At 41.0% G+C, this 23,453-nt stretch overlaps 1 protein-coding gene and 3 long non-coding RNA genes across 6 annotated transcripts in view; 1 reads left to right on the top strand and 3 right to left on the bottom strand.

Moving 5' to 3' along the window:
- Positions 1-8,162: 8,162 nt before the first annotated feature.
- LOC134204978 (uncharacterized) lies at positions 8,163-9,637 on the bottom strand. The gene is made up of 4 exons (XR_009978029.1): positions 9,523-9,637; positions 9,000-9,226; positions 8,285-8,397; positions 8,163-8,214 (listed from the first exon to the last, which is right to left on the bottom strand). It is a non-coding gene; the product is annotated as an uncharacterized LOC134204978 (long non-coding RNA).
- A 941-nt stretch (positions 9,638-10,578) lies between these two features.
- On the bottom strand, positions 10,579-12,163 carry LOC134204975 (uncharacterized). Of its 2 annotated transcripts, none has more exons than XR_009978028.1 (3): positions 12,048-12,163; positions 10,816-10,928; positions 10,579-10,746 (listed from the first exon to the last, which is right to left on the bottom strand). It is a non-coding gene; the product is annotated as an uncharacterized LOC134204975 (long non-coding RNA). The 2 variants fall into 2 exon arrangements; XR_009978027.1 differs by lacking the exon at positions 12,048-12,163 and adding an exon at positions 11,532-11,717.
- A 527-nt stretch (positions 12,164-12,690) lies between these two features.
- On the top strand, positions 12,691-14,249 carry LOC134204968 (uncharacterized). The gene is made up of 3 exons (XR_009978024.1): positions 12,691-13,781; positions 13,836-13,905; positions 13,967-14,249. It is a non-coding gene; the product is annotated as an uncharacterized LOC134204968 (long non-coding RNA).
- Positions 14,250-17,260: 3,011 nt separating this feature from the next.
- The window catches only part of LOC134204213 (alpha-tocopherol transfer protein-like), a 37,247-nt gene continuing 31,054 nt past the window's right edge, over positions 17,261-23,453 (bottom strand). For both annotated transcript variants that reach the window (XM_062679050.1, XM_062679044.1), the window contains 2 exons: positions 18,426-18,625; positions 17,261-18,363 (listed from right to left, as the gene is read on the bottom strand). In XM_062679050.1, the coding sequence (XP_062535034.1) occupies positions 17,534-18,363; positions 18,426-18,600 (1,005 nt within the window). In that variant the 5' untranslated portion in view covers positions 18,601-18,625 and the 3' untranslated portion in view covers positions 17,261-17,533. The remainder of the gene's footprint in view (positions 18,364-18,425; positions 18,626-23,453) is intronic.

Here is a 23,453-nt window from a genome sequence, read left to right as displayed (position 1 = left end):
AAAAATCATTGAGGCCCATACCGCGGTCCTCTCCAGCATATTTTATTGGTCACTTCACCACTGGGATTGTTTTTACGCAATTGGCAATTGGATAATAATCTAAGTCTTGGAAAGGATTAACACTGGGAACCGGAATAGGCATCGGACGTGGTGGTGTCCGCCATCCTGCTCCCATTAGACCAGTAGCAGGGAGGCTGCTACCGTGTATCCCATGATGGGGACCATTGGATACTGAATAAGTTGCATTTCGAATTGGCCTGCCACGAGATGGCTGTGAAATATGCGGAAAATTTGGTGCATAATTCCTCTGATCAACGAAAGGGTTGAACTGAGAATTTTGTCTGAACTCCTCGTCCTCACACGGATTGTGATAACGATAATCATAATGGTCTGCTTGCGACAAGGCAAGGCTTCGTGGCAATTGGTTAGTGAATCGGCGTTGATTCCCAGGGATCTGACCATTGGGACCTGATAGAAGGAAAATCACTACGAAGACTCGTCAGTGGTGCCGAACGATCGACGAACTGTATAGAATTGTTGGGTAAATTCTCTCTAAATTCATTCCAACGCGTAAACGCATACTGCTGATCCCGATAAATCTCACCTGTTTTGGGTGTACGTGGCGTAGTTGTTACTACACTCGACCCCGGTACTGTATTGAACTGCTGTTGTTCTTCTGTTTCTTCTAACGACCGCCCTGAATCGAACCGAACGTGACGCGATTGTTGTACACTACACGACACCTGATACCGTGGAGTGGACCAGATGGGTGGCATCTGCCCAAATGAAGTAACAGTCGCATAGGAAACACTAGTTGATGCCGAAGTAACCACTGTTGGTAACGATAGCGAAACTGTCACTGTTGATAAAACATCTCTACGCGTACTTCGCGGAATCGTTCCAGTATTAGTTGCTATAATCCTCATTTCCATTTGATTATTCACTAGCGAACCGACTTCCACACTAGTAACCGGCGGTGTAAAACAATTATCCACTCTTATCATATTACGATCGGCGCGGGTTTGAATCGATGGAATCGATAAATTCGACTCGTTTACGGATCCGACGGAGTGAAGTAAATTAATCAAATCCCGTTCGTATGTTGCCTGAGCCTCTAGGCTTGTCGCTCGATCCAAATCAACCAGATTCGGCGAATCTGGAGGAGACGGTTGAATATTGCCTTCCACGAAAAACTTCAAATACGATTGAACTACATTGGTAAAGATCCAGTTCGCTTCCTGAACGCAATCACGAGTGGCATACGTTCGCTTAAACAATTTCAAGCGATTGTACAAATGCAGTAAACCTGTTTTCGATAATTAATTATTTTAGAGCGTCTTAGGGGAAATGCTACAAGGTTAAAATACTATTATTCTTCCATTTACTTCCACTATTAACTTTTTTATGTATCAACAAGCAGATACGTATTTCGTTTCCTACTTGGAAACTTCTTCAGTGTTTGTTATCGACTGAAGAAAAACATTGCTCATTAACTTTAAATATGGTGTGTAGGTAGAACTGTAGGTAAAATTAGGGCACGTCGCTTGGACCGATTCGTCGTCGTCCCGTGGGTAGTAATCTAAACAGCCAGGTATATCCGTTTCCTTGATCTTTGTTAAGTAAGTTTATTTGTTTTTGTTTGTAAATTTCTAAGCTTTCCGCTACGTCAAGTTTCCAAGGATTTTGTATTTGTCTGAGAAGTGATATGTTGTCTTTGGTTAATTGATGATCTTCGTTAAATATATGTTCGGCTACTTTAGATTTGAAATGATAATGTATACCCTTTTCAGTGTCTTTGTTTGCTTTAGTTACTTCTGCCAAATGTTCTTTGAACCTCGTGTCTAGTGTTCGTTTTGTCTGTCCTATGTAGATTTTGTCACAGTGTGGGCATGATATTTTATAAACTCCAGATTTTCCTAATGCGTCAACGGGTCTTTTGTGCTTCCAAGTAGTGTCTTCAGTTGGTTGTTCCTGCTACTGAAAACTAATTCGATACCAATTTTCTAAATTTTGAGCGTAATGGTCTGGTTATATTATGGTCAAAATTAACGGATACTCGTCGCAATTCATTTGTTATTGGTGATAATGTAGTTAATGATTTTCTGTACTGGGTTTTTCTATGTTTGTCTATAATAGCTTGAATAGTTCTAGTTGAGTATCCGTTTAGTCTAGCTGTTTCAAAATGTAATTTAATTCTTTCTGTTTCCCTGTGACGCTAAGTGGAAAAGTCTCGAGTCTATGTATCATGTGTTGGAATGCGGCTGCTTTGTGTTGGTGTGAATGGTTTGAAGTGTTGGGTATAACTCTTTGTGTGTGTGTGGGTTTTCTGTAAATTTCGAAATTCATTTGGTTTGATTCTCTAACTATTAAAACATCCAAAAAGGGCAATTTTCCGTCTTTCTCTTGTTCACAAGTGAACTTGATATCCCTATGTGCACTGTTAATGGCTTCTAGGATTGATGGAAGTGCGTCTTTCCTAATGATGCTGAAAATATCATCTATACATCTCCACCATCGCTCAGGAATGGCCCCATTTCCTTCAAATCCTTTTCAAGATTAGCCATGAACAGTTCACATAAGAAAGGGACAGGGATTACCCATTGGTGCTCCTTTCGTCTGCTTGTAGTATTCTCCTCTGAATGTAAAATAGTTCTCTTCTATGCAAAGTCTTGTTAATTTTAAATATGTGCGTACTTTTGTCTTCCAAGTTGCGTCTGATTTTTGTCTAAGTAACTAATCTTCCAACAAGACAATAGCTTCTTTTTACGGGTACACTTGGGAACAGTGCAGCCACATCAAATGAAACCATTATCTCGTCTTCTTCGATATTTCCTGAGTTTTGCAATTTTTCAATAAACTGTTTTGTGTTTTGTACTTGTCTAGTGTCTGTTTGTGTATGTGTGTAGAGTGTTTGGAATTCTTTGACTAACCATTTTGCTATTTTGTGAGTTGGAGATCCTTCCGCAGATATTATTTCTCTGATTTCGTTTCCGGGTTTGTGAATTTTGGTTGTCCTCTAATTCTAGGCAAAGTTGGGTTGGAAATTTTAAGTCGAGGCAAATTTTCAAATATGGGTTTACATTCTTTGATGGTTTTATCTACTTTTTTCACAATATCTGTCAAGGGATCTTTTCTTTGTTTTCTGTATGGACCATTATTAAGTTTTTCTATCATAAGGTTATCGTAATTAATTTTATCTAGAATGACAATTGCATTACCTTTGTCGGCTTTTGTATAGAAAACTGGTTTTTCTTTTAATTCCTTAATAATGTTAGTCTCGTGTGTGTTGGGTGTGTGTTCTAGTGTCTTTAATGTGTCTTCTGTAAATGTCCTAGCTGTGTTTTTCTGGTCAAGGGAAATTTGGCATGAGTCTATGGCCGTCTCTAAGTCTATAATTATTTGGTTTAAATCAGGCTTTGAGGTCAAAGCGTAATTTAAACCATTTTGTAATACCTGTACTTGTTCTGATGAAAACTCCTGCGATGATCTGTTGACTACGAATCCTTCCAAGGGGTGCACTTTCACTTTATCACTTTTCACTATATCACTTTTCACTTTATCACTTCGGAATTTTAATAAATTTAGTTTTTTAGCATGTAACAATCTTTTGCGCTCAGACTCACATTTTTCTGCTACTTTTACTTTAGTCAAAAAAGAGGGGAATTCTGCTGGATATTGTTTAGCTAATTTAAGGTGCAAATTATAACATTCTAAATTTTTGATATTCAATTTACTGTACAATGTTTTGATGCTTTCTTTTACGTGCTCTCGTTCTATTTTCTGAATAAGATGGGCATGGGTTGGTGATCTGACTTTAATTTTATGGCTGACAGGGGTAAGTCAGGGACAGGGCTGCACTGTTCCCAAGTGTACCCGTAAAAGAAGCTATTGTCTTGTTGGAAGATTGGTTACTTAGACAAAAATCAGACGCAACTTGGAAGACAAAAGTACGCACATATTTAAAATTAACAAGACTTTGCATAGAAGAGAACTATTTTACATTCAGAGGAGAATACTACAAGCAGACAAAAGGAACACCAATGGGTAATCCTCTGTCCCCTTTCTTATGTGAACTGTTCATGGCTAATCTTGAAAAGGATTTGAAGAACAAGGCCATTCCTGAGCGATGGTGGAGATATGTAGATGATATCTTCAGCATCATTAGGAAAGACGCACTTCCATCAATCCTAGAAGCCATTAACAGTGCACATAGGGATATCAAGTTCACTTGTGAACAAGAGAAAGACGGAAAATTGCCCTTTTTGGATGTTTTAATAGTTAGAGAATCAAACCAAATGAATTTTGAAATTTACAGAAAACCCACACACACAAAGAGAGTTATACCCAACACTTCAAACCATTCACACCAACACAAAGCAGCCGCATTCCAACACATGATACATAGACTCGAGACTTTTCCACTTAGCGTCACAGGGAAACAGAAAGAATTAAATTACATTTTTGAAACAGCTAGACTAAACGGATACTCAACTAGAACTATTCAAGCTATTATAGACAAACATAGAAAAACCCAGTACAGAAAATCATTAACTACATTATCACCAATAACAAATGAATTGCGACGAGTATCCGTTAATTTTGACCATAATATAACCAGACCATTACGCTCAAAATTTAGAAAAATTGGTATCGAATTAGTTTTCAGTAGCAGGAACAACCAACTGAAGACACTACTTGGAAGCACAAAAGACCCCGTTGACGCATTAGGAAAATCTGGAGTTTATAAAATATCATGCCCACACTGTGACAAAATCTACATAGGACAGACAAAACGAACACTAGACACGAGGTTCAAAGAACATTTGGCAGAAGTAACTAAAGCAAACAAAGACACTGAAAAGGGTATACATTATCATTTCAAATCTAAAGTAGCCGAACATATATTTAACGAAGATAACCAAAGACAAATACAAAATCCTTGGAAACTTGACGTAGCGGAAAGCTTAGAAATTTACAAACAAAAACAAATAAACTTACTTAACAAAGATCAAGGAAACGGATATACCTGGCTGTTTAGATTACTACCCACGGGACGACGACGAATCGGTCCAAGCGACGTGCCCTAATTTTTACCTACAGTTCTACCTACACACCATATTTAAAGTTAATGAGCAATGTTTTTCTTCAGTCGATAACAAACACTGAAGAAGTTTCCAAGTAGGAAACGAAATACGTATCTGCTTGTTGATACATAAAAAAGTTAATAGTGGAAGTAAATGGAAGAATAATAGTATTTTAACCCTGTTTTCGATGTCTCCTTGACTATATCGTCTCGATTTATCTCAATCCCTACTCTCTCTAATCTGCGCTGACAGGTATTGAGCTCTTCTCGAGCCCTACGACGGTAAGAGTATACACGCGGCTTCCCTTCTATCTCTTCTCTTATCGCATTTCTCAGTTTTCTACGCTGCACTGTGATAGCGCTCTGCCTATCAAAATTAATGTTCCGAATCTCTAGTTCAAACTTCAGTTCGTCCTCTGTGAGAAACGTAACCGACATTTCTCTCAAATACGCACTCTCAAAATCGAAATTCATCTCGCCAAATTGTTGAGCAAATCTCAACCACCAACTCAAACACTAGTGTAAATGTCTCTCGAAGAAATTACATGCAGAAAAGAAACAGAAAAATTGAAATATATCTATACAGTGACCTTGACATTCACTTGTCTTGCCCGAGAAATATTTTTACTCTTCCTGGTGCGTCTCTATTGTTCACTGCGAGAATAATTTGTAATAGGTACCTAGTTGAAAAACGAGCGCCAAAACGCTTCCTACGCTGTCTATTGATCAATGGAAGTGGGTAGTGCAATGTGATATCACCAACGCATGAAATAGGGTGAACCAATTTTTTTTAATTTTCTAGTAGAGAGTTGATTTTTTTCTCTTTAGTCAAACACCAAAGGAATATCCCTCAATGTCCAATGAAAAAAATTAACTCACAGTAGAACTGTAGGCCAATTTTCCGTTGGATCGACAAATATAAGTTAGGGGTTTGCCAAGGCTAAAACAAAGCATGCAGACTTACCGGAATCTCATCCCAGGGGCTGCCTAGCCTACAAATTATTGTTACGATGGCCCTACGCCGTCGAATGCTGGACGCCTGGTTCACTCTACTCCTTGAGCTGGGGCGGGTTTTGGAGGTTAACCACAGCCTCCACGCGGTGCACACGCGATATGGGTAACACTAGAGGATTCGGACTGGGTTTTAGACGGACGCCCTTGAAAACGGGTGCTAGAACTCGCGGGTTCTTAATCGGCGGGTCTTTAAACGCACGTTGGCCACAATTGTCGTGTTATTCACATGGGTTCTTTTGGGACAACCTCGGGCTCACTTAATCACACGCGGTCCGGAGGACGGATAACTTTTAATTGTTCGCCCGTTAAAACCGGAATAACTGCAGTACAACCCTCGACCTTCACGGAAGTCCCAGACACGAACCGACACCACAGAATCGTCCTTTCGGGGAATTAGACAGTTGTTTTTTTATCACCGAGTTCACAGTTTAATTTTCTGGATTTCTCACTCGCGGGAATCGACTGCTTCTATCGAAAGCCACGACACAAGAGAACGACCTCGATCAGCACATCTCAGTAGGAAGCCGGACTCGTCTCCTCTTTTTCTTCTACCCTGACGCCAGATATCACGTCAAGGTGCTTTAACCATTGCGAATTGTCGACGGCGTGTCGATGGGCAGATTTAATAAATATAAATCTAGCTCCTATTAATAATTGGTTTTATTTAAACTACTATGGAACATTGGAAATGTAACAAGATGGTATCTAGCTCCCGAGTTCTTGTATCACCCAGAAAGTGACTGGCCTCGAGAGTGCCCAAGAAAATCCGAAACGGACGAAGAACTAAGATCGTGCTACATACACAAAGTTGTAACGCCCAGTAACTTGATCGATTTTGCAAGGTTTTCTAATTGGAATAGACTCGTCAGAGCCGTGGCTTACTTCAAAAGATTTGCTGATAAATGGTTGAAGAAAACTGAATCCGCGGTATGGAATGCTATGCCAGCTCACAATGAACTCCAAGAAGCACTGATGTTCATATGGAAAATAGTACAAGCCGATGCTTTCTCCAATGAAGTGACGATTCTTTTGCGAAATAAACAACTGCCAGTTGAGAAACACGAGCCGATGCCAAAGTCAAGTCCATTATATAAGTTAACACCTTTTATGGATGAAAATGGAGTACTACGCGTCGATGGCCGAACCAGCACCACTACAATAGCGAGCATAGTCATCAAATTTCCCATCATACTGCCGAAGTATCACAAAGTTACGCAGCTACTGATAAACGACTATCATCGAAAATATTTCCATGGAAATGCTGAAACAATTGTGAACGAGATCCGCCAGGAATTTCATATCCCGCAGCTTAGAGTTCTAGTTCGACAAATGACCCGCCAATGCCAGTGGTGTTAACAAGGCAAAACCCGTCACCCCAAGAATGGCTCCTTTGCCAGACGCTCGATTGTCACCCTTTGTTCGCCCGTTTAGCTATGTAGGTTTGGACTACTTTGGCCCTATTTTAGTTAAACTTGGTCGATCTAATGTGAAGAGGTGGGTTGCTATTTTCACCTGTCTTACGGTACGGGCGGTGCACGTTGAAGTGGCATCCCGGATAAAAAATATCATTAAAATATCATAAATTTTATTGTTACAACACCATTTAAAACATAATTTTTACCATTGAATATAATGGAATTTTGACAATAAAATCACATGAGAAATAATGGTTTTCCACGATAAAATGAATGGTAAATGGGACTTTTACAATTAAAAAGGTGGGTTGTTATGTATCTTTACAATAAAAAATCGAAAATTTTCCATACAAGATTCGGAGCAAAACAATTGATTTTACGGTTCTTCAATGGGATGATTTCGAGCGACAAAACAATAGAAAACATTGTGTTTTAAATGTTTTCAATTACTGTTTCTATTGTTTTACAATAGAAATACAACAGGATTTAGAATACATTATACTCCAATATTACAATAAAACACAATACAATTAATTGTTTTACAAATTATTTTATTTTCCTCCGGTTGTTTAGCATATTTTTAGACGAATCCAGCGCACTACTTCCAAAGTTAAGTGGGTTGCCTGTATCTGGAGAAAATCCAACATCGGTTTAAAAGCGTACTAACTTTGTTCCGAATAGACAATACACATAGATATAAACCTGTGAAAATGTAAATTATAAAAAGAATGTTTTATTAGAAAAAATACGTCGAGAAGAAAAGAAAAATTACCTGCATCAGTTCTTATTATATCCCATTGGTGAGATTGGCCAATGGTAGCCACTGAACGATCTTCAATCAGTGACCAGCAAGCAGCAGTATTTTATTTATCATAAGCTTCATTTCTGTAAAGGAACAAGGATACATGTTACCAGGCATGTCATCAGATATTATGATGATAAAATTTTCATTTATTTTTATTCAGGGATGAACCACTGCGTAATGTTATGTACATTGAACTTTTGTAGTATTATAAAGGTGCCGTCAGACGTTGCAAGCAAATCACTCGCAACGAGCATTTTGCTCGCAGAAAGTGACAACTGTCAAAAGTTTGCCTGTCTGACTACACTGAAAGTGATTGCATGCAAACAAATGACAATTCGTAAGCAAACGCTCGCTTGCAATGTGTGACTGCTAAGCGTTGAAAACTTTCAACTCGCAGAAACGAAATTGCGCTTGCTAGTGCAGTACTAGCAAATTTTTCGCTCGCAAAAGTGAAAACGTTTTCAGGTGGCAGTGTTGCACTGCAAAAATAGGAATAAAATTGGATTTTGTGGCCGAGAAACAAGTTTTTCGTTTCTTTTATATTTGCATGAGAGTAAATCTGACATTTGCTAAAAGTGGAAAGCTTCTTCGTGTGACTGCAATTGCGAGTGTTCTCAGAAATCATTCGCTCGCACGACTGATTTGCTTGCAACGTCTGACGGAGCCTTAAGATTACGATTACCGGTGGTGAGTATAAACCGTTTTTCAGCGCAGTATCATTACTTGACACTTTACCGGTCGCTACTAAACGCGCTGCTAAAACAGTAGCGCAGCTGACAGGTGACCAAATTGACCAAATAACAGCGCTACTATTTGATGAACTATCAAACGTCGAACGTCACCGATACGGAATGCAGCCACCGAAATGATAACCGAAAATAGGGACCGATGCGAAAAAGAGTGACTAATCTAAAATGACAGTACAGTGAGAGTAATGATGCTCTAACGCGCTTCAACACTTTAGGATCTGTCTCAATTGGATAATTAAACTGAAATTAAACTTAAAAGTGACATTTCTATGATTATCAAATAACCCTGTTCGCAGAGCAAGATTACTTTTGACAGATATCGAATCATTTTCCATCGATGTCCTATTGGAATTTCTGGGTAGAACCAGCCATTCTTATAACGGGGTGATTTGTTAATTTTCGAACTGTCACTTTTAAGTTTAATTCTCCAAATGAGACAGACCCTTAGATACTCACCACGGTACAGAAGCCATAGTGATATACCGCTTTCCCAGCAGCAGAAACTGCAATGAAAAAAACACTTTCTGCACCATACAGTTTCATTATTTTCATCTCTTCACTAATTATAAACAAAACTGTACACGCTCAAATGAATCCAGCCATTCTCCGAGTAAAATTATAAGCAAAAGTTTTTGTTCCCTTTCATTTTTTTGAAATCAAATTTTTATTGCAAAACATTTCTAGACCTGCAATATGAAAATATATACTTGAGAATCGGTATAACATTTTCATTTATTTAACAAACAAAGCTATTGTAATTTTATTGTTTTCAATTGTTATTTCATCAATATAATAAATCCATGAAATATTCCAAAATTATATTAATTCAATAACATTAGACGGATTTCCAGATCATCCAAACCGAATACTTTTAAAAATTGTTTAGTTTTTGGATGAGCAATACTAAAAATAAACGGACAATAAAAATATAATAGAATATATCGGAAACATTTAAATATATTGTTATTTTAATGTACGTACAATAAAGATCTTTACAACCGTGAACATTTTACAATAAGCATACAATAGTTTGTATTGTTTGCCATACAATCTATTGTATTTCAATGAGTTATGTCATACAAGTTACTGTAAATTTTTATCCGGGATATGACTTGACAACACAACCCGGATAAAAAATATCATTAAAATATCATAAATTTTATTGTTACAACACCATTTAAAACATAATTTTTACCATTGAATATAATGGAATTTTGACAATAAAATCACATGAGAAATAATGGTTTTCCACGATAAAATGAATGGTAAATGGGACTTTTACAATTAAAAAGGGGGGGTTGTTATGTATCTTTACAATAAAAAAATCGAATTTTTTTTTATACAAAATTCGGAGCGGTTCTTGAATTGGATAATTTCGAGCGACAAAACAATAGAAAACGTTGTGTTTAAAATGTTTTCAATTACTGTTTCTATTGTTTTACAATAGAAGTACAACAGGATTTAGAATACATTATATTCCAATATTACAATAAAAATACAATAAAATTAATTGTTTTACAAATTATTTTATTTTCCTCCGGTTGTTTAGCATATCTTTAGACGAATCCAGCGCACTACTTCCAAAGTTAAGTGGGTTGCCTGTATCTGGAGAAAAATCCAACATCGGTTTAAAAAGCGTACTAACTTTGTTCCGAATAGACAATACACATAGATATAAACCTGTGAAAAATGTAAATTATAAAAGAATGAATTAGAAAAAAATACGTCGAGAAGAAAAGAAAAAATTACCTGCATCAGTTCTTATTATATCCCATTGGTGAGATTGGCCAATGGTAGCCACTGAACGATCTTCAATCAGTGACCAGCAAGCAGCAGTATTTTATTTATCATAAGCTTCATTTCTGTAAAGGAACAAGGATACATGTTACCAGGCATGTCATCAGATATTATGATGATAAAATTTTCATTTATTTTTTATTCGGGATGAACCACTGCGTAATGTTATGTACATTGAACTTTTGTAGTATTCTAAAGGTGCCGTCAGACGTTGCAAGCAAATCACTCGCAACGAGCATTTTGCTCGCAGAAAGTGACAACTGTCAAAAAATTTCCTGTCTGACTACACTGAAAGTGATTGCATGCAAACAAATGACAACTCGTAAGCAAACGCTCGCTTGCAATGTGTGACTGCTAAGCGTTAAAAATTCTCAACTCGCAGAAACGAAATTGCGCTTGCTAGTGCAGCACTAGCAAATTTTTCGCTCGCAAAAGTGAAAACGTTTTCAGGTGGCAGTGTTGCACTGCAAAAATAGGAATGAAATTAGATTTTGTGGCCGAAAAATAAGTTTTTCGTTTTTGTTTATATTTGCATGAGAGTAAATCTGTCATTTGCTTAAAGTAAAAAATTGCTACGTGTGACTGCAATTGCGATTGCTCTCAGAAATCATTCGCTCGCACGAGTGATTTACTTGCAACGTCTGACGGAGCCTTAAGATTACGATTACCGGTGGTGAGTATAAACCGTTTTTCAGCGCAGTATCATTACTTGACACTTTACCGGTCGCTACTAAACGCGCTGCTAAAACAGTAGCGCAGCTGACAGGTGACCAAATTGACCAAATAACAGCGCTACTATTTGATGAACTATCAAACGTCGAACGTCACCGATACGGAATGCAGCCACCGAAATGATAACCGAAAATAGGGACCGATGCGAAAAGAGTGACTAATCTAAAATGACAGTACAGTGAGAGTAATGATGCTCTAACGCGCTTCAACACTTTAGGATCTGTCTCAATTGGATAATTAAACTGAAATTAAACTTGACATTTCTATAATTATCAAATAACCCTGTTCGCAGAGCAAGATTACTTTTGACAGATATCGAATCATTTTCCATCGATGTCCTATTGGAATTGCTGGGTAGCACCAGCCATTCTTATAACGGGGTGATTTGTTAATTTTCGAACTGTCACTTTTAAGTTTAATTCTCCAAATGAGACAGACCCTTAGATACTCACCACGGTACAGAAGCCATATAGTGATATACCGCTTTCCCAGCAGCAGAAACTGCAATGAAAAAACACTTTCTGCACCATACAGTTTCATTATTTTCATCTCTTCACTAATTATAAACAAAACTGTACACGCTCAAATGAATCCAGCCATTCTCCGAGTAAAATCATAAGCAAAAGTTTTTGTTGCCTTTCATTTTTTGAAATCAAATTTTTATTGCAAAACATTTCTAGACCTGCAATATGAAAATATATACTTGAGAATCGGTATAACATTTTCATTTATTTAACAAACAAAGCTATTGTAATTTTATTGTTTTCAATTGTTATTTCATCAATATAATAAATCCATGAAATATTCCAAAATTATATTAATTCAATAACATTAGACGGATTTCCAGATCATCCAAACCGAATACTTTTAAAAATTGTTTAGTTTTTGGATGAGCAATACTAAAAATAAACGGACAATTAAAATATAATAGAATATATCGGAAACATTTAAATATATTGTTATTTTAATGTACGTACAATAAAGATCTTTTACAACCGTGAACATTTTACAGTAAGCATACAATAGTTTGTATTGTTTGCCATACAATCTATTGTATTTCAATGAGTTATGTCATACAAGTTACTGTAAATTTTTATCCGGGAATCTTGTATATCCTGCATACGCCGTTTTATTTGTCGCCGCGGTTCACCTATCGAGATTCATTCAGATAACGCAACGAACTTCAAAGGTGCAGAGATTATTCTTCAATCCCAGATCCAAAAAAACATCGCGGAGACAGCTGCTACATTCACCAATGCCAGGACTAAGTGGGTCTTCATCCCACCATCAGCACCTCACATGGGAGGTGCCTGGGAGAGATTGGTTCGTTCTATAAAATGTGCTATGATGAATCTTCCTCAAGTTCGTAAAATGGATGATGAAGCTCTTCAAACTGTTGTTGTGGAAGCAGAAGCTATAGTAAACTCTCGTCCGTTGACTTACCTACCACTGGACTCGGAAGAACAGGAAGCCTTAACCCCTAATCACTTCCTTTTATATAGCTCTAGCGGCATCTCACAGCCAGCTATTCCAGTCAACAACTCTACCAGGGAACCAGTGAAATTCCATGATCTAATCCAGCGCAACTTAGATCATTTTTGGGGACGATGGCTTCGGGAGTATCTCCCAACCCTCACGAAGAGGACTAAATGGTTTGAAGAAACAAAATCAATTGCAATAGGAGATTTAGTCATAGTCATCGATGAATCCAGGAGGAATGGATGGGTTCGTGGGCGTGTCCAAGAAGTTCAACCAGGGAAGGATGGTCGAATACGTCGTGCCATAGTACAAACTGCCAACGGATTATTTCGACGTCCCGTTTCGAAGCTCGCAGTCCTTGAAGTGAACGGAATTGGTAAAGCCGAGTAGTATACTCGTCCTTACGGGGAGGGGAATGTTGCTACCGAAGGCGAATCATCGCGCCTGGCAACGCTTCCACGGTGACAACCAACGTCATGAATACGTCACATCAAACAACTTGTCATAACAACAAACCCTATACTCAACGTGGTTGTGAATTTTGAAGGTTTTAAGATATCCAAATCAATTTCGTTACGAAAAGGTATTATTTAAAAGGCATGCTTATGATAAACTTGTTGCTAAAAGTATCTTTAAATCTACCAGCCCTCCGTGAATTTGTGAACTCAGGTTTAAGCTACGGGAATTTCTCGCTACAGTACACTGTGGTAGGTTATACTTGTCCCTATTTTGCATTAGCTAATTAGTTCTGTCTGCTACAGTGTTTGTTACCCAAGGAATAGTTCTCGAAAGAGCCAGAACAGACTTTTAGAATCAAGGGAACACTATTTTGTAAGTCGTATGAATAATTTACTATCGTGTAGCGCATGACTGACTGTTATTATAATTGCAGCTTGAAGCCCCTTGAATAAAATTGCTATCGAGAAAGTGTTTGCCTGTGTAGTTCTACGAGAACAAAACGCTTACGACGCTACGACGTATGCAACGTTTCTCAAAAAAGTTAGAGCAGATCCTGAGTTGAGGGACTTGGGCGAAAACATGATAAGGACCAGGCGCACGCAAACCAGAAAGATGCTCTTCGAGTTAAAGAAGGACCCTGCGATTCATAGCTCGATTATGCAGGAACGCATACCGCAATCGTTGGGCTCAGAGGCGGAAGTCAAAGCCTTAACTCCAGAGATGATGATTTTGTGTAGAGACCCAGACGAGATCATGTCGGAAGAAGAGCTGCGGGTGCACTACAGGCGCAGTGCAATCTAGGCGATGTCGATCCGGATTAGGAAGGCGTACGGAGGCACACAGACAGCGATGATTGACCAGTAACCGCTGCTCATATAGCACTGGAAATAGGCAAAGTGACGGTTGGATAGTCGATATACCCATTGAAAGCCGCCCCCAGAAGTGTGCTGGAAATGTGGGGAAACAGGTCATCTTGCCTGAGACTGCACGCAAAGGCCGAAGGGTATCCTTTGCACTACAGATGACGGAAATAAATAACACCATCAGACGGGTACAAATGGCTAGCCTATACAAGAAAGCGATCGCAGGCCAGGAGTAGTTGAGATAATTCAGGTTAATCTAAATCATTGTGAAACCGCACAGCAACTGTTATGGCAGTCTACAGTAGAAACGATGTGCGATGTCGCGATCATTGCAGAGCCGTATCGAGTTACCCCTGATAACGGCAACTGGATGACAGATAGAACGGGTATGGCTGCGATACAAGTTATGGGCAAATTCCCTATTCAGGAAGTGATGGACAAATCATGCGCAGGGATGGAATGCTCCTCAGAGCGAATCAGGAGAAGAAAAAAAAATGCTCACTGCTCTCGACACACGAATCTTTGCTCTTCTCTTTTGTACTTTGGCGTTTCACTCTTTTTCGGGGAGCTCCGAAATATATTTATTTTTCAATGATAACTAAATAGTTTGACTCAATGAGGTGAGGAAAAAGTTGCTCATTGAGTATCTTTGAGTCTCTTTTATTAGGACGGAATTGGTGGTGGCGAAAAAAAAGATAAGATAAAAAAGATAATGAATCATGCGAAAGCTTCGTGATTGCCAAAATCAACGACGTCTTCATATGCAGCTGCTATCCACCTCCAAGGTGGACTGTGGAGCAGTTCAGCTAGATAGTGGATCAGTTATCCAATAAGCTGATCGGACGAAGGCCGATTATCATAGGAGGTGACTTTAATGCCTGGGTCGTGGAATGCGGCAGTCGAGTGACCAACACAAGAGGATATATCCTGCAGACCAACACAAGAGGATATATCCTGCAGAAAGCTAGATGTACGATTGTGCAATGAAGGCTCGGTGAGCACATTTCGGAGAGATGGGAGGGAGTCTATCATCGACATTACGTGCTGCAGTCCTTCGTTGACGGCAAGTATGGACTGGATAGTTAGCGAGGAGTACACCCACAGCGAACACCAGGCAATTCGATACCGTATTGGCCAACGAAACTCTGGTGCAACACGAAGAAGGATAACCAGGCACTTCGACTGGACAGCAGTACCGAGATCATTGATGCGCCCGAGCTAACAAGAAGGATGGTAACGGCTTGCGACGCTACAATGCCACGAAAACTAGCATCGAGAAGCAATCGGCGTCCTGTTTTCTGGTGGAACGATAGGCTCAGTACGCCACGCGCTGCTTGCCTCAACGCTCGGAGGCGGGCACAGAGAGCAAGGACGGAACCAGAGAGAGGTGAACGCAAGAAGGCGTCCTGGGAAGCTAGGGCCGCATTGAAACGGGCTATCCAACTTAGCAAGTCAGACTGATACAAGGAGCTGTGCCGAGAATTAGACGCCAACCCCTGGGAGAACGCGTATCGGGTCGTGATGGTGAAGATCAAAGGCCGATCGACGCCAGCTGAAATGTGCCCGGACAAGTTGAAGGCAATTGTGAAGGGTCTTTTCCCGAAACATGATCCAACTATAGTAGTAGAATCTATAGATGAGCGAAAGCATGGCTGAGTCAATTTTTTTGCCCGTGCACACGCGCATATGACGTCACAGCCCGGGGGCCCCGTGACGTTCGATGACGAGGTCGATTCAGAACGCGCTCTTCTTTGAAGGCGCACCATTAGAAGCGCAAACACTACATGCATTTCATTCCAATTGGAATCATAGTTCGCTGACTGCTCTGGTACTTCCCAATGCACTGCGTGTTGTATCAAATGTCTCTATCTTGTCCAGATAAACGATCTAGTACCGCGCCGTCAGCGTGTGCGCCGATGCAAAACTGTTGATCACTTTGCCTTCTTCGAGTCTCATGTGCCTGATCTGGGCTCTAGTACTGCGTCCTCGTGGTGATCCACTCTTTCGAGGATCGCAGTCGCAGCTCACTCTCGATGCTGACGAACGATCGAGCCCGCACCGTAACCGACACTAGCACTGCTTCTTTACACTTGTTATGCGCCCTATTGCGATGGTTGATTTAGGTAGCGCCGGGGATGCGTACGTGTCTGATTGCCACAGCAATGAATACGAAAGAAAGGCCCTAAGAAATATTCTTTGTTAGGCGTCAAATCTATTTGTAGAATGATTTAACTTTTACCTCGTGTAGAGAGCCTTTCTGGTGCAGATCGGGTGGCAATGCACGTTTTGGGCACTAGGTGTGCTTACCTTTTTACGCTGCTGTTTCCTATGAAATATTGCATTAGTGGTTTATCCCATTCGGCATGGATGTTTGATTTACCTCTTTTGTGATGAGTGGTGGCAACATGGGGACTTTAGCTGGATTAAGCGGTGAGAAATCGCATGGCGGTAGCTCTGAGGAAAGAAATACTATTTGTGATATTGATCACAAAAGGTATATGCATATGATTTTTCTACCTTCTGGATTCAGTGATCCGGGTTTTCTACCGTCGTTAGTTTAGAGGTGTATTGGCACTTTAGTATAACTTATGCACAAATTTAGTCCCCAGACCAACTTTCACTTCGAGGATCAGCGAGCGATAATGTTACAATGCCTGCTTTCTTAGCTTTCGATAAAGCGGAAATTCTGATTTCTCGAGAGAGAGAATATGATATGAGCAGAGTTTATTGAGTTGCCAGATCAATCTGATTGCGGTTTAGCGCGTTGAGTAGTGTTGTGCGCTGTTTCAAACGTTTGGATTCGTTTGGATAACGTGTGTGTTTGCAAAAACTGTAACAATATTTTAAAAAATAAGAACAGAGTGTTGAAGCAATAATTCGTTGTATTTGTATTCAAATTCAAATTAGTACTAAATTAAGTTGAATCTGTTGTGCAATCTGTGTCATCAATTATCACGTTTCGAGTCTATTAAATTCGCTGAGCTATCAAACAGAGACAATATTTATTTTTTTCCACGGGAAAGTTCAATTGCCGAACACTTACAACACCGGTTTACACATTTATTATTTACTATAGGTAGATATAAAAATTACATAAATTCCTTGGCTAAAACATATATCACTTCACCATTTCAACCTCAATCTACTTCAAGTTTCCTAAAGCTGCCAGCCAGACCATACGTACTATTATTTTCTTTAAGCCCTGAGCACCCGTTCAAGTTGTGCTTTAAAGAACTGACCGAACCTTCCCTGGCAGCTTCCGGATACATATGCAAATGAACAGCCATATTATCGTCGTTCAACAAAGTTGACCTATGCGCCTCCACCTCCGCTTTCCACAGTTTGATCATTTCTGCCATCGGCATAACACCACCGTACTCTTTTGGCAACAAAGTCTTATCAATTTCAATATCCTTAATATCGGTGTATAATCGGACTCGATTTCTTAATTTTTCCGAAATCAATGTCAGTCCCCATTCTACCGCCAGTTTCAACGCCGGATTAATGTTGCATCCGTGCATCTCCTGATGTCGCATGGGTAGCAGTTTTTCGCCATTCTTCGTAATTCTGACGGCTTCTTTGATCGTAAAAAGGGTCAAGTACTGCAATCCAATACCGGTCCCAACCCCAGCATGCACAATGCCACGTATCTGATTTTCCTCATCGGCCAGAATGGTTTCGTAGCAGATACCATGAACCCGTACCATGTCTTCATTGGAGAATTCGTTCAGATCGAACACCCCGGGCCGGTAAAACATCACTCGACGTCCATTCTTGTCCCGCTTGGGTAGAGCGAACAAGTACCCCAGATCCAGCAGTTTGTCCAACTTCGGAAGACGACAATCCAGATTCATGAATACGCTTCCGTCCCGGATGAATCTCAACAGTAAGAACCGTTCGATGTTTTCCTGTGCCAGTGGGATGCTGAACTTCTTCACCCGGAGAAATTTCAGCAAAAATTTGGAATCTGAAAGCAGAAGAACGTTCAACACACGGACATAATGGTTTTGTACATGATACGAATCTCACCCATCCGCACTTTAACGATCCGTGGGTTCTTCTCGGCCCAATCTCGCAGCATTTGTAAAGCATGCTCTCGTCGGTCATCGGTTTCGTTCAGTTCCTGCTCAGCTATTCGACGTAGTTCGTCAGATAGCGTAAATTTGTAGTCATCCGCTGGGGTGAGCGCTTTTGTGTACTTCATGGTTGGTTTCAATGAGGACGGAAAACTGTCGTAGAAAAAAGTGAAATAGTTTAGAAGTTATTGTTCACGTTTTGAAGGGAATGTGGTTCCTTACAATCTAAAAAGCAGAATGTAAAAATAAATCACCATAAATTACCTAAAACTCCTTAAAATGTTTCGAAGTTTTATACAGAGGCGTCGCGTCTGCATGTGCAACCTGTGCACTGCACATGTGGCAATTTTATCCCCAACATTTAAACTCTAGATAGATTTCTTGTCTTTCTAATTCAATCATATATTTGAATTATGTGCACTTGATAGATATTTCATGCAAATTTGACTACCAGATACATAAACGGAAAATATGCATGTTTTTTATAGGCGGCATGTGATGTGAGGCAACCAAATGCTGCGATGGGGACGCGTTATATTTTTCTCAACGATACCGAACCGACCCACCGGCACCACATGTTGTATCACCATGGAACTTTCAGCCGAGACCGCTTTGTCATGCATCATACACACATTATTTTGTATGTATGGATCATCTACTCTAACCGCAATCAGCGATGTATATATACTATAGCACTATAGTGGTGGGTACGATGCGCCATCGTGTGATTGGGTGGCAGCCAATCAACGCAAGGATGTGCAAGCTGAGGATTAAAGGCCGTTTCTTCAACTATAGCATCATCAACGTGCACTGCTCACACGAAGGGAGACCCGACGACGAGAAAGAAGCGTTCTACGCACAGCTGGAGCAGACATACGATGGATGCCCACTGCGAGACGTCAAAATCGTCATCGGTGAAACGAACGCTTAGGTGGGAGGAAATGTATAGACCGGTCATCGGCCCGGATAGTCTGCACACCGTATCGAATGACAACGACCAACGATGCATAAGCTTCGCAGCCTCCCGCGGAATGGTAGTACGAATCACCCGCAAAAATATCCACAAGGCCACATGGAGATCACCTACCCAAGAAACGGAAAACCAAATCGACCACGTTCTAATCGACGGTAAATTCTTCTCCGACATCACGACGCCGACAACACGCGTCGAAGTTGGACGCCTTGGCTTAACATTGGGCGGCTACGAGACGGCAGACTAGCCCAAGAATACGCGCAGCAGCAGGAAGTGGCACTCCCAACGGAAGAGCAGCTAGGCGCAGCATCTCTTGAAGATGGCTGGACAGATATTCGATTTGCTATTGGTACCATTGCAACCGCTGCACTTGGCACGGTGCCCCCGGATCAGAGAAACGACTGGTATGACGGCGAATGTGAGCAGTTAGTGGAAGAGAAGAATGCAGCATGGGCGAGATTGCTGCAACACCGCACGAGGGCGAACGAGGCACGATATAAACGGGCGCGGAACAGACGAAACTTGATTTTCCGGAGGAAAAAGCGCCAGCAGTAAGATCGAAACCGTGAAGAGACGGAGCAACTGTACCGCGCTATAACACACGAAAGTTCTATGAGAAGTTAAACCGTTCACGTAAGGGCCACGTGCCACAGCCTGATATGTGTAAGGACATAAACGGGAACCTTCTTACGAACGAGCGTGAAGTGATCCAAAGGTGGCGGCAGCACTACGAAGAACACCTGAATGGCGATGTGGCAGACGAAGATGGCGGTATGGTAATGGACCTGGGAGAACGCGCGCAGGACATAATTTTACCGGCACCGGATCTCCAGGAAATCCAAGAGGAGATTGGCCAGCTGAAGAACAACAAAGCCCCTGGGGTTGACCAACTACCAGGAGAGCTATTTAAACACGGTGGTGAGGCAATGGCTAGAGCGCTGCACTGGGTCATTACCAAGATTTGGGAGGAGTAAGTTTTACCGCAGGAGTGGATGGAAGGCGTCGTGTGTCCCATCTACATAAAGAGCGATAAGCTGGATTGTAGCAACTACCGCGCAATCACATTGCTGAACGCTGCCTACAAGATACTCTCCCAAATTTTATGCCGTCGACTAGCAGCAATTGCAAAGGTTCGTGGGGCAGTATCAGGCGGGTTTTATGGGCGAAAGCTCCACCACGGAGCAGGTGTTCGCCATTCGTCAAGTACTGCAGAAATGCCGCGAATACAACGTGCCCACACATCATCTATTCATCGACTTCAAAGCCGCATATGATACAATCGATCGGGACCAGCTATGGCAGCTAATGCACGAACACGGATTTCCGGATAAACTGACACGATTGATTAAAGTGACGATGGATCGGGTGTTATACGTAGTTCGAGTTTCAGGGGCATTATCGAGTCCCTTCGAAACCCGCAGAGAGTTACGGCAAGGTGAAGATCTTTCATGTCTGCTATTCAACATCGCTTTGGAAGGGGTAAAACGAAGAGCAGGGATTAACACGAGTGGTACAATTTTCAATAAGTCCGTCCAGCTATTTGGCTTCGCCGACGACATAGATATTATGGCACGTAACTTTGAGAAGATGGAGGAAGCCTACATCAGACTGAAGAGGGCACTAAGCGGATCGGACTAGTCATCAACACGTCGAAGACGAAGTACATGATAGGAAGAGGTTCAAGAGAAGACAATGTGAGCTACCCACCGCGAGTTTGCATCGGCGGTGACGAAATCGAGGTGGTAGAAGAATCTGAATACTTGGGCTCACTGGTGACTGCCGAAAATGATACCAGCAGAGAAATTCGGAGACGAATAGTGGCTGGAAATCGTACGTACTTTGGACTCCGCAAGACGCTCCGATCGAATAGAGTTCGCCGCCGTACCAAACTGATAATCTACAAAACGCTCATCAGACCGGTAGTCCTCTACGGACACGAGACCTGGACGATGCTCGTGGAGGACCAACGCGCACTTGGAGTTTTCGAAAGGAAAGTGCTGCGTACCATCTATGGTGCGAATGAACCACGAGTTGCATGAGCTGCTGGGAGAACCATCCATCATTCACACCGCGAAAATCGGACGACTGCGGTGGGACGGGCACGTAGCCAGAATGTCGGACAGTAACCCGGTGAAATTGGTTCTTGACAATGATCCGACGGGCACAAGAAGGCGAGGTGCACAGCGGGCAAGGTGAATCGATCAGATAGAAGATGACTTGCGAGTGCGACTGGGCTTGGGATATCGTTGAGTTGCTACTTGAGAGTAAGGGTCCGGAATCTACAACCGGCAGAGATGGGGAATCCCAAGGTTCATGGTTCGATTCCCAGTTGGTTTTTGTATTTCATTTTTATTGCAGCCACAAGATGTTGCAAATAGACATACGAAGCATCATGCCAGAATCAGACCTATGGTAGTCACACCATAGTTGCTGTAACTTACTGAGAAACCAGTGGTTATGCTTGGAGAGGTGACGGGACAATAAAGGTGGTGGTCGTGAAATTCGACCAAGGTGTTTTTATCGAAAAATAAAATAAAAGAGGTGATCTTGGTGCAGTAGGTGTGTATTTATAGAAAGGTAAACTAAGCTTATTAAGCTGTTTTACTTTAGCTTCCACACCTGGTTGATCTTCGGGCTGCTGTCTACGGAGTCTATCGAGGTACGATCCCGCTTTGGCATTCCATGCGATAAAATGCTGAAAATGTCGTACATTTTAGCATCGCTTTGCTTGTCCTTCTTCTTCGCTTGCTGGACTTCGGAGTTGTTTTGGTTTTCATTAGTGTGAAGACAGTAGAAGCAGAAGTACTAGAACACTAGTGCCGCTGAAGTCATTTAAATTATTTTGCCAAATTATGCTTCAACAAGCTATTGATGCTTGGCCATAATTTATGCATCATGTTGTAGTAGGGTAAAAGACCCAATAGTGGAGGAACCTAGCACATTCTCCCACTATTTATCGGTTTACACCAAGCCTATACTTCATTTCACCTACCTTAAATATGCAAACGAACAGTCACTAATTATGCTTCAAAAGAAAAGTTTTGCAATTGCAGCACCATCCATCGTTGTTGCCTAAAATGATACCTCCAATTATTGGTGTCATGTGCCAATAGTTGCGATATTTTTTAATTCATGTTCCTATAGTTGCGAATCCCATTGCTTTGGAGCAAATACGAGTAAAAGATAATGTATTTCAGTGATAATTTACCGATTTTGAGGGAAATCCAACCCGTTTTCCGTTATTTCATCTAACGACAAGACAACAGTTTGATTGACTACATGGGTTGCTGCGTTAAATACGTAGATTTTGTGAAAACAACACTACCGCAACTATAGGAACACCCACGACTATCGGATCATTTGCCCTACATGTTTGGTTTCATCACCAACATCGGTTTGACACTTGTACTACCGGTACTTTAGCTGCTAGGTCGAAGTAACCCAGATGTTAGTCACGCAAACAGGAACGACATTAGCAAACTTATACTTTTGAATCAACTGTGAAGACGCCAGCAGCCATCAGGAAATCACCCATCACGCTCGCTCTGCAACACGTCCTACCTGTCCGGATGCCAACTCATGTTATGGGATGGCCGTGCCTGCTTCAAAAGTACAGTATGATATAGAGTGGCGCGTAAAATGTCGAGTCGCCTGGCATAATTAGTTCCTGGATTTCCTTATGCTTATTGCTTTCGTTGGTGGCTTTTGCATAGGATCCTGTTTAACCGGAGCTGGAACATGCTTTGAAATCCTTTCGGGCTTAGACGTACGAGATTCCCTGGCCTACTTTGAGGATGACTAATTATTGGAACGATTAATTAGGACGCGGTTTTCGCTGAGTGAAAGCTCTTGAGTATTCCTTTTAGCTATGTAGGTTTTCTTCTAACCTGCGCTTAATGAGGAAGCGTCATTATCAGTATGGTGAAAAAATAAATTTCCCCTCGGAGACGAGCCAGCCTCGGGCTGAAAGTCTCTTTAATAAAGAAACAAACAAAAATTCCCCACACT

The sequence above is a fragment of the Armigeres subalbatus genome, chromosome 1 (assembly GCF_024139115.2).
Source record: "Armigeres subalbatus isolate Guangzhou_Male chromosome 1, GZ_Asu_2, whole genome shotgun sequence".
In the NCBI taxonomy this organism is placed as follows: domain Eukaryota; kingdom Metazoa; phylum Arthropoda; class Insecta; order Diptera; family Culicidae; genus Armigeres; species Armigeres subalbatus.
This window is presented reverse-complemented; position numbering and strand designations above follow the sequence as displayed.